Raw genomic sequence first — 12,370 nt, 5'->3', positions numbered from 1 at the left:
CGTGATTTTTGAAATTTTTATATTCTGCTTGTTTTTGTAATTCGTTTTTATTTATACCAGACTTTTAAGACTGATTAAGAAATCTTCTTGAATAAATTTGATTGAAATCTTAAACTGTTCCATTTTTATGTTATTTTTTGAAAAGTTAATTTTATTGTTCTAATATGCAGATAATTTTAGTTTCCTTAAGTGTTTTTGAAAGATACTTTTTTGAACATTTTTTAGGCATAAATGTCCATTCCTCGTATTAAAAATAAAAAGTTGAGAATCTTCATATACAAAATAGTTATATATATTTGTGTTGTTAATAATCAATTGGAAAAATAAAACTTGTATAATATGTTCACTGTAAAAAAATTTGGTGTATCTCAACACCACAGATTATTCTTGGTGTTTGCTAACACCAAGAATAATCTGTGACGTTTCACTACACGACACTTGGTGTAAAGTAGTTGCCACCATTTTTGGTGTTGACATACACTAAAAATTTTTACAGTGTAGCAGAAACTAACAGAGCTACAAGTAATATCCGTTGCACCAACGCGGAGGAGAAGGTCTCCTATCTCATTTGTACAAGTTATCTCGAAACTTTTAATTTGACACTTACATTCCTCTTCTTCTCGCTGCCTCATATGCATTAAATAGTACGTTATATATCACGTTCACTTGCTATCGAGTGCATACACCGTAATTAAAACAGAATGATTAAAATTAAACCGACAATATTTTAAGGCCCATAGCTCTCTTTCTACTAAACAGATTTTAATGAAGTTTCTAATATATACTGCGCAGATCTTGCGGTCGAGAATTACATAAAAATAGTTGGAAATTTCGATAACAGGAGGTGCTGTTCAACTTAAGCCATTTGCAAAATAGCAGTTAATGTAATTTTTCTATGAAGGCGGGACGTAACAACGAAATCATTTATCAGCAGTGAGCATATCACCCAAACAAACATGTACGCATTAATAGTAAAACATTAATATTATCGTAATAAGTGCGGTGCTTTTCAGCAGTCTGTGCAGACCAATAGTTTGTTTAACCATCCCATTTCACTCATACTGCGAAATGAGAAAAAAAAAAACTTTCCTGTCTTTTCGCGTACTCTTCCGATTTCCTGCCCAGCTTGGTCACCAGCTCTTAGCCCTTGTGACTTCTGGTTGTGTGGTTTTCTCAAAGACTGTGTTTATAAATGAGGTGTGACAATGAAGTGGACTTGAAATTTGGAATCAAACATTATGTTTTCCTTACTCCTATTGACATGCTGCATAAGGGCGTTAGCAACGCGGTGTTGCACATCCAGTTGCTGACAGGCAAAATTAACATAACAGCAGGCACGTTTGGAAACAAATATAACATTATTCGCCTTCTAAACTGTTACCTTTTTTATCTTTATACGCCGCTAAAGCATTACCTGGTGGCAGCATGTACATGGTTTTTTGCAAAAAAACCTGTCCGCATAAAGCACCGTGTGGTTGAAATAAGTTTCTCTATTCGAAGTAGTATGTAGCTTAAAGAACACGAATAATAAAAAAAAAATGGTAAACTTACCTATCAGGAAGATGGAAGAAGAATAGAACAATAAAAAAAACACGAGCTGATGAGCTTCACCCCATGACTTCCTTTGACTCCAAATTAATGAGAATAGTGCCTTGGAGTAAGCAAGGAAACAATTGAAATATTTTCACCCCTTGTTTTTTGATGCAAAAATGCGTTTTACAGACATTAGTTTTCCCAATAGCGACAAAGCGCAGAATTGAAGCGAGATTCGAAAAATAACATTTTTTGCTAAATTGTTCGCCAACTTGGCGGTACATCGACAAGTTGGCGTCTGGAAGCTTGGCAACATTTTGCCAAGTGTTCACCAAATTTGATTGGTTTGTTCTATTGAGTTTATTGGCGCAAGAGTATGAGTAGGTCATACTGCGCCAAACGATTGTCGAATAATGGAAAGGAGTCAAAAAAGTGATTTTTATCCAGGAGCAAAGGACATAAAACTTCTGAAATTTTAAAAAAATTGCCAAAATAAACACATAAACGAAGTTTTAAATTTTGAATAACGAGCCGAAAGGAATAACTGATAAACAATTTTGAGCAATATAAAAGATGTAAACAAAAAACAAGGAAAAGACAAAAACAAAGAAGAACGAACACTAAATTAAAGAAATAAAACCAGTCTCCTGAAGGAAGGAAACAATTCACCAAGTTTGAGTTTGCATAAAAATTAACACTGATTTTCTATAAAAAGGTGTAAAAGACCCCTTTTGGAACATCTGAATGCAACCGAAAGGAGAGGTGCACAACTAGACCCCGCTAGAAGTTTATATACCAAATTTCAACTTTCTACGGCATACAAATTTTGAGTTGCGCATGATACGTGCACATAAATGTATGCATACATACGACAAGAGAAAAACTCGTGCACTGTAAAAAATCTCGGAAAACTCTCTGAATATATAAAAAAGTTTTCCGTAATACACAGATTCGTACGCCCTCCGCAGTTTTCTGCTATAATCAAAAACGTTTCCCGTATAGCAAGAAAGTAAGAGTCGACGCATGCGCAGCTCACAATTTTATAGTCCAGCAGCAAATCTAAACTAAAACTTTCGAAAGCACGCAATGAAAACAAGTGCTGTGACTCATGTATGCGAAGTAACACTCATCAAGGGGATTAGTAGAAGTTTTGTTCCTCGCATGAATTCACTGAAGATAATTCTAAAGTCTTATATTTTCTTGCATATATATCGTCATAAGATTGAATTTGAAGCTATGTCACTTATTTTTAAGTACGAAGTGCAAATTCTCGACGCATGCTCGCGGAAGGAATACAAACTGAAATTGAAAACCAAATAACTACCGAGAGGACGCCATGTAAATTCATTGCGTCGCATAACTTGTGTAGGTAATTTACTTTTTTCTTGGATACTTTTCTTCTTTCTACCAAATGGGTAATTTTTGTTGGCAGAATTTTATTCTGTCATAAAAATCACCTTTTTGGTGACCAAAGCCTGCAAAAGACCACCACCGACGAATAGGTAAGTCGCTTTGCAACTCTATTACTTTAAAGAGATTTAGTTCATATAAATCTCGTTAAAAAAAACTATTTTCTTCAGTATTATTTTTTCGTTGTGAACTATTGCAATTTGAAAATATTTTACATTACATAGAACACATATTTAAAATGCAAGTGTGTCTAGTTTTATTCTGTAAAATTTATGAATTGAAGATTATAAAAAAATTTAAATATGTGTTATTGTGTACTTTGTTTTTATGTGTCAATCTCAGTTAATATTTGGCTATGTATCAAGCATTATGAATTAAATGTTATAATATGCAAATTGTCAGGTTTGATAGTTCGTCTTTAAGGTTGCATGTTTTCATTCTCTTGTAAACAGTGTAGCTAGATTGTATGAAGTAAAAAAAAAAAACTATCTCTTGTAATTAGGAACATAGTGCTTCAGTATTATCTAAATGACGATATCTCTTTAAATATTTGCATTAGCGAAACGCTTTAAATTAGTTAAATGTGTATTAATTTATTTAACAAATAGATACATATATGTATTTAAAAGTGTCTTCATTTTTTTCGTTTTACGAGCCTCAATTTTACCAAAAGCAAAAAAAAAAAAAAAAAAAAAAGAAAAAAAAAGACTTAATAAAATAATTTTGTATTTTTACACCATATTAAAGTATTTGACTTATAATTTATATGATACTTTGATTTATAATGTATGTGATACTTTGATTTATAATGTATATGATGTTGCTTTTTCAAGGGGGGGTGGGCGCTTCATAGCATTTTATGGGTGCACCATCACTTTTATGGTGGGGGAGGGGTTATTCTCGTATATATGAAATGGAATAATCATGTAATAGAGTTCAATGTTTTAATAAATAAAATATATAATGCATTTTGCGCACACTGTAAAAATAAAATCAGTAACCTATTTTGAATAAGTATTTATATTTGTGATGAACTGGAAAAGGGCAAGAACAGAAGAATCAACCCGAATGGTTCCAGCAGGGGAACTTGGTGTCATATTTAAATTCATCAATTTCTCTGTTGGTACTTTTCGGTACACTTTGTTCGTCAGTGAAATTGACTTGAGGTGAACGAATTCCGGAACGCGAAGGGTAGGTAAGTCCTGTCAAATTTTATCCGAAGATAAAAGATATCAAGTTTGATACAAGATATGTTTTTAAGTTCTGCATTAAAAATACAATATGTTGATAGTTTTGTCTTGAAAATATTGAGAGAAAAACTGAAGTTTAAGATTGTTTAACAAACAATCCCCACTTTTCAGAAGGTACCCCCACTCCAATTCCCCGACGATTTTGTGATTAGGAATGAAACTACTAGATTATTTCATAATTTTTCAAAAATTTATAACTGTGCATATGTTATGCTGTTAACCATGCTATTTGTCATTAGAAATTCCAAAAAAAAAAATCCACGAATAATTCTAAAATTGCTTGTATTATTGCTCTTAGATATGAAAGAATTGAAACTGATATGGTATGCAATACTATAATAAAGAATTATAGTTTAGAAAAAATCACGGAAAAAGGATTCCGAAATTCTCGGAAACGTTTTTGAAAATTGTTTGGAGAATTCCGAAATACTCGGAAACGTTTTCGAAACTTTCATGAACCACAGCTGCACAGAATACTCGGAAACATTTCTGGAAATTACGGAAAGAGGATTCCGAAATACTCAGACACGTTTCTGGACATTACAGAAAGAGGATTCCGAAATACTCAGACACGTTTCTGGACATTACAGAAAGAGGATTCCGAAATACTCAGAAACGTTTTTGAAACTTTCATGAACCACAGCTGCACGATATACTCAGAAACGTTTCCAGATTTTTTTTACAGTGTGGTAATTAACTTGGTGATCGTCAAAATTGATATTTCGGATGTCCATATGCACGTGCGGTCGGGTCGAAAGAACCCCTCAGCATTGATTCGGGGGTGAGCAAAATGGAAATTTAGGCCGATATTCGAGGGAAAAATATTTCGCGAATAAAATACTTTTACTATGTAAAAGGAAGTAAAAATGTTCCATCAACAATCAACAAGTGGTAATTTTGAACATATAACGAGAAATGAAAGAAAACAGAACAAAAATGTAAATTCGGATGTTATGCCTAATTTATGGGAAAATGTTACAGATATTATTCCACTTTTTTGCACATAGCAATGCCAATCAAGTTTAGATTCCACTTGTCCATTGAGCTGGAGCGATACTTTGCACATGCATGGTACACATTACATTCAAGTTTCCTGTAGTCATAAACCACATAGCGTTAGATCAGGAGATCGAGGTGACGTCATATGAAAAAACAACTTATTACCCTATCATTTGCAAAATGTTGCCGTAACAACACTTGTACTGCTCTTTGGGGTCAGGCCGAAGGCCCCGGTCAGGCTTCATCTTGAATCGAAAGCCTTAAACGGACACTGCCTTGTCGGCATTAGAGACACTACGAATGTTCGCAGCATATGCGGGTATCGTGTGCAATAACCGAGCATGTTACAGGTCCTGTTAACCACAACTTTTCAAAATTAAAAGGACCAAGCAGGAATATATGCTCCTTGTGTTTGCTCAAGATCAAATATATTTCAACTAGCAGCACCATTTGTTGGGGACTGCAGAGCCGGCTTTTGGAGATTGTGGGAACTACATGCTTTTAATTTTTCATTCTTCTTTCTTCATCCTAATTAGTAAATGTACCAATTTTTGTTTCATTCTGATTAATCCTTTAAGCTACATACAGCTAGATTTAGAGATACTTCTTTTAGAACCACCCAGTACATAACATATATTTGAAGTTTTATTCAGTTATGGCTCGTAAAAATGGAGTTTTAAGCCTTAGAGCATTGTCACTTTAATTTTAACCACCTCCTACGGGGTATAATGATATATTTAAAATATTACTGCAACATTGCTAATATTTTTTAAAAGTATAGGCAAAAACAATGTGGAGAAAACTTCCTTGATTTTTTACAAAAAGATGCAAATTCTTAATAATGGAAACAGATTCAGTAAACTTCACCCCAACAAGTTTTCGAAATTAAACACTATTCACTTTATTCAAACAATCATTGGTATATAAATCAACGCAAGATTGTTTGACAGTTGCTCGTTGGCAAACATTGCAATTTACTTGTAACTTCGAGAACGAGGAAACAATGTAATCGACATTTCTCTCCTTGACACCATGAACCGAATGAGGACAAGTTCGACAGCCGGTGATTACAGCATGCGACAGCAATAGGTAGCAATTTAATTACTATGCACATCGTGTTAGCTTACGTAATAATTTAAGTCAATCTCTTGTTCAAGTAAAATACCAGTTCACAAACTTAATATTGTTGATAGGAATATTTAGTGTATTTATAAAATGTGCACTTGAGTGGTCCAGAAATATCGTTTTAGATATAATTGTAGCATTCGTTACTAAAAGTAAATGATGGCTAGAAGAAATCATCATGTATGTTATTTATGAAAAATAACTGTTCATTTCTTTTTCTTTTTCTTTTTTTTTTTTTTTTTTTTTTGCCAAGTACACTAGCTTTTGTTTTATTGACTTCGGCTTTTGGAAATAATTTCAGCGAAAAATATAGTAGAATATAGAAATAAAATTTCACAGAAATTGCAAACAAGGTATTGTTTGCTGAAAACGAAGTAGGCTATTTTAAATCATAAATGTTATGTCTGTGCCACAACTAAGGTTTTTGCTTCTTAAAATAGTTTTAACAGGCGTGTTGGCTCACACCAAAGGTTGTTGAAAAAGTATTCGATCTTTTTTTTTTGCAACTGAAAATCTGATGGTAAATGAATCAAACTTGCTTTAACCGTGAACCTTTATGCGTGAAGTTTTTCTTGCTTGTCAATAGAGTCAGTCACGTGCAAACAGAGTTTGACTCAGTTAGGTGCGGGGAGATATGCCGTATCTCACAGTGAGCAAGGTTCACATATTAAGGGTTACTCGAAGCGGGGCTGACGCCCAGCACTGGGACCTTCCCCGGCGCAATAAGTACCAAGACCGTCCGTGGCAACCAGACGGCTCTCGGCCGTCGCACCCAGCGGATCAGGGGGTCCGGACGGTGGAACCTAAGTGGCTACACACCCCCTAAGCTAAGTGGCGGGGTGTGTGCGGAGAAAAGTTAGTGAACAAAAATCTCGTTTGGTTTTTTAATTTCAACAAAAATGACAGAATGGCTGAAGCAACGCTTTTCGGAGACAGTTTTTTCTCATATTTCTTGCGCTTAATTTTGATGTTTTTGGCAAACACCTAGTTTCCTGACGCTTAATAAGCTTTTTACTCTCTTGATATGAGTCCTTACGATTTCTCACTGTTCGCCAAAAAAAGAGGTGATTGAAATTAGCGGTATTTCAGACATAAAATAACAGTATTGAGTCTCAGCTGCCGTTGAATGAATGACTGTAACGGCAGTCGAGCTACACTTTTATTCTGGAACAGGTCTTCTTGAAAAGCTTTCAACAATGGTTGCACCACAGCGAGATGTATGGGAAATCTCAAAGAGACAACTACAAGAGTGATTCGATTTCCAACGCCCCAAGCTTGCCAGTTTTTTTTCTTTCAGCAAAAGGTCGGATGCTTTTCTAACAGTCCTTGTATTAAAAAAAAAAAAAAAACAATATATCTGACAAAAAGTAACATAGGCCTAAATTACATTAATAAGTACGTTATATTCAATATTAAAGTAATTAACTTTGCTTTCCATACCTTCAGCTTGGGCCCAATTAGCTAGACAAGGTATCCGCGACTGGAAACTGCTCTCGCACTGCTCGTACACTCCACTGTCATCCAGACCAACCGTTTCAAATCTTCCTTTAACGCCACATAGGAGAGCCGTTGCGCAAGCTCCAGAATCTCCAACTTGACTATCTGTGTTGTAAGTCTGTAAAATAATTAAGCAGTTGTTAAAAAAAATTGTCCCAGTTATACTAGGTTGAAAGTATAAATAACAAAAAACTTCTATAAAAAGGCAAAAAAGTAAATTTGTTCCACACAATTAAGTATCTTGGAGAAAAGAAGATAAAAGAACGTAAAACGGGACACATTTTTTTTTCTGGGAAACTGCATGCTTTTATTAAATATCTTTACATCCAAAAGCTTACTTTTTTTGCATTCAAAAAGGATTTCCTTGATATCCCAAAACATGTGCTGCAGTTTTTTGTGAAATGTTTTTGCCTTTTACGTTGTTTTATTGATTAATTTTTTTACTGTTCAATCACGAATGTGTTTTTAATACTTAAATATAAGAGGCTTTGTTGTTGTTGTTGTTGTCGTGTGCCAGCGATCCTAGCAATTTGGGATGCCCTGCTTCACTTTTCCAACTGTACCGTAATCTGGTGTGAAGTCCGACTTTTACAGTACACACATGCCATAAGGACCCGTTCATAGGGTAAGCAACCATTCACAGCTTAACAACACATTCACACAAAGAAAGGACAAGGACAGGAGAGGGAAAGTACGTTGATGCCTGAGCTGGGATTCGAACCCAGACCTTCCTGTCACAGTCAGACTTCACTGACCACTAGACAAGGCAGGCGGCATAAGAGGCTTTAATAATATTTAAGAATTAAAATACTCCTAAATACGACTGAATTTTGCGAGTATACTATCCTTATATATATAATACTCAATGATCGAGAAACCCGCGAGTTTCAACAATGAAATTCGCGCCACTGCGTGATATTTTGATAATATGTTTTGGCAATGCTTAACACGCAGGGAAAGGCTTTATTGTGACAAGTCTGAACTCGATCAAATAACTTAACTGTTTTTCTGGTAAGACTGTGTCATTTCAGGGGAATGAAGAAACGAAAAAATGGTCAACAACAAACGCTACCTACTGGAGTTTAGAGTTAATCCACTTGATTTAAGTTTGCCACCAAAAAGGCAATGGCTTCGTTCAAATGTAGAATAGTAGATGCAATTTGCAACCGTCAAACCTTGACAGACGACTTTCTAGTTATTAATAACCGCTTATGTTATACCATGCATCATTAGTTCAGCAAGTCTTGAAACGCGAATTTTCGTTATTTCACTCAATTATTTGCATTTCATTTCTTAATGCTTATTCTCAATCTTTTTCAGTCATCTTCGACTTGATATCTCCATCTAATTCATGGTCCTTTACTAAGTTTAATCTGATGGGACACTAAATCTATTTATTGCTATTGATTAATACTTCGGCAATTTCAGTCTTTAAGTCAAGTTTTCAGGTTGGAAAATATATTATTTAGCCCGTACGTTCTCGAAAGTAATGTCCAACTTTATGTAATCGGAAGTAATTAAATACGTTATCTTATTTTACTAGGGAGATATAATATAAACCGGAATTTGACTCTAACGCTGTTGCTACTAATAAATCAATGGTGGTACTTTGCCAACATGTTAGTGGGGTCATCTAAAGAAGGATTTTTGTGCTTGCACACACTTTAGAGATCTGGATTGCATGATTGAGCAAAAAATGCGCGCGTCTGTTGAGCAGCGCATAATTATTAAATATCTCTCAAAAGAGGGCACTAACCGCCCTGAAGTTTTGAGATAGCTTTACGCAGAGTTTGTGGAAGAAGCACTTCGCACATTCGAAAGTATGAGTAGGGTAAAAAATGTATAGTAGCAAGAAAAACTGTAAAAAACGAACCTGATGAAAAGAGACCGCGAACAAGAATCACTAAGGATAACATTGTTGCAATTCGTGATATTACTGACGAAGGACAACTAATGAAGACTTTTACTCTTATGCCTTTTGGATGAAGTAGAAGCCATATATCACAGCACACGAGTACGCCAAGTGATACGCAATGTCATTTTCGTTTATTAGAATGCAAGGCCTTAGACTGTCTGTTTTCCTTAGCCAAGACCAAGCGCCAATTTGCGCATGCGTCAAGGCTGCTCTGGTTTTATCAAAATAGGCAGGGAAACCCAGAAGTAAAAGGAAAAACTACGCGTTCAGCAGTTCTTCCTAAGTCGCGTCGAAAAAGTTTGAGATAGCAAGTGCGAGCGGAAAGTGCTCATCCTCATCCTAACGCCCCTTTTTAAAATGGTATCTATCCTAAATGGTGGTCTTTGCTTTCGAGAATGGACAGTACTACCGAACAAAACTTACGAAATTTCATCGGACGCCGCTGGAACTATTACGTTCATTCCAAAGTGGGACCACTATCAAAAAAGACTTAGGAGAACAAAATATTGATGATGATGCAATTATATATAGGAATTCGTGAGCAATTCAATCTTTACATGTTCCCCTTCTACCTAAAACGACTGCATCGAAAACTTGGCAATATGATATAAATGATGTGTATCAGAGATGTGTATCAGAGGACACATTGCAGAAAAATAATAACTTTTGTAAAACGTTTTTGGCTGATAGGCACATTTTTTTAAAAGAAATTCTGGTTTATATTGTATATACGCTAGCAATTATGCATTTCAAATAACGCGAAATTTCTTCAGCAGGACTTTCTTGTTAATTATTTAAATATGTTTCCTTTATATATACAAACGTTTCAAATGTAAAAAAAAATAAATAAAAAAGATCAAAAATGACATAAGTTAGCATCAATGGAGTGGTTGAAAAAGTAAAATTACACTAGTTAAATGGTTTATTTTTAAATCAAATGAACTTTAAAGTTGAAAAGTACGCCTTCAATAAAGATTTTAAAAAATGGAAATAATTTAGTGCCCCTATAAAACATAAGAAGTGATCAACGCTGTTGTTGCGTGTTTTTGCTTTGTTCTGTTTTTGGTAAAAGTACAGAATTGGGGCTGGCTTTTTTTTTTTTTTTCATTCTAACCGTGCCAAAAATAGAAAAATATTGCTGAATTTTAGCTGAAAACGACCCTGTTTCTTCCAAGATAGGATATGTTACTAGCCTAAATTGGACACACTAGCCCCCCAATAATTTTCTAGGAACGTTTCTGAATTACTTTTGAAGTATAGTTGGCGGCGTGTTTTATTCAAACGTCCGCCCAAAAGTAGTTTAAAGTAAATTTGACCAAGCTAGCTGACAACTATTAGGGTTACCAAGTGGAAAGTCAGTACTTTCCAACAGCAATTAGTCCAACAATATTTCCGAACCACCCCTATTTTACACATTTCAACAAGTAATATATTTAAAAAACTTATTATACATAGTCTCGGGAAAATTTAAGTAGATAAGCCATGGAGAAATATTGATATTAGTAAAATTTTGTGTCAAAAGAAATTATTTGGCGATACTTCTTCAGTACCTATAAATATTTCATGCATCATACAGTGAAAAAAATCTAGACAAGGTGCAAGCGAGTGCAAGATTAAAGTTTTCACAACTTTTTTCTACATATCACCCGAAAGGAAACTAAAGAACTTTAACTTTAAAAAAGAATCAGTGAAATTGAGATACTAGATTTAAAGAAAGAAGAGGAATATCTCTAAGTGAAATACGATGAAAGATAGCCGGACTATCCTTCAAGTCGATAATAACCAAAGACCGCGTTAGGAGATTCCGATTCTCAAAAGAAGATTTAGAATGATTTATATTCTTTTCTGAATCAGCTTCCCCTTTCCCTTTGGAGTTTTTTTTTTATTGAACGACTTCAAAGAATGGGAATATCTTATTTTATTGATAATCGGATGGACATAGAAGGGTTATAAATAATGGATCTCGGCGTTGAGTCTAAAATTAAAGCTCAAATATGAGAAATGTGAGTTACATGACAGACATATTGCCACCAAATTTAGTATATATTTTTTCAATTTACAGTATTTGGTTGATTTTATTGAGTATAAAAGTTACAAAGAAATTTGCATTTAGAGCTTCTATGTTTTAAAACCTTTATTGCGAAGGACGACATATTTCGTTTTCCCAGTTTATATCGCTAAGCACTACTGATGAGATTAAGAGTCCTCTGTACAAAGTTTTATTACATTGTTGCAGCTTGTTCATATAAAGATCAACGATCATAAATAATGGATATCTGCGTTGAGTCTTAACTTAAAGCTCAAATATGAGAAATGTGAGTTACATGACAGGCATATTGCCACGAAATATAGTACATATTTTTTCAGTTTACAGTATTTTATTAAATTATTGAGTATAACAGAAAGAAATTTGCATTTAGAGCTTCTATGTTTTAAAACCTTTATTGCGAAGGACGACATATTTCGTTTTCCCAGTTTATATCGCTGAGCACTACTGATGAGGTTAAGAGTCCTCTTTACAAAGTTTTATTACATTGTTGCAGCTTGTTCAGATAAAGATCAACGAGCATAAATAATGAATATCTTCGTTGAGTCTAAAAGTAAAGCTCAAATATGAGAAACTTGAGTTATATGACAGGCA

The 12,370-nt window shown here is 34.4% G+C and overlaps 1 protein-coding gene across 1 annotated transcript in view; it reads right to left on the bottom strand.

The window, feature by feature from the left end:
• The window catches only part of LOC129230470 (alkaline phosphatase, tissue-nonspecific isozyme-like), a 206,147-nt gene that overhangs the window by 57,013 nt on the left and 136,764 nt on the right, over positions 1 to 12,370 (bottom strand). The window contains exon 3 of the mRNA XM_054864872.1: positions 7,758 to 7,932. Coding sequence (XP_054720847.1) covers positions 7,758 to 7,932 — 175 coding nt within the window. The remainder of the gene's footprint in view (positions 1 to 7,757; positions 7,933 to 12,370) is intronic.

The sequence above is a fragment of the Uloborus diversus genome, chromosome 9 (genome assembly GCF_026930045.1).
Source record: "Uloborus diversus isolate 005 chromosome 9, Udiv.v.3.1, whole genome shotgun sequence".
Taxonomy (NCBI): Eukaryota; Metazoa; Arthropoda; class Arachnida; order Araneae; family Uloboridae; genus Uloborus; species Uloborus diversus.
Note: the sequence above shows the minus strand (reverse complement) of the source record. Positions and strands in the feature narration are given on the sequence as shown.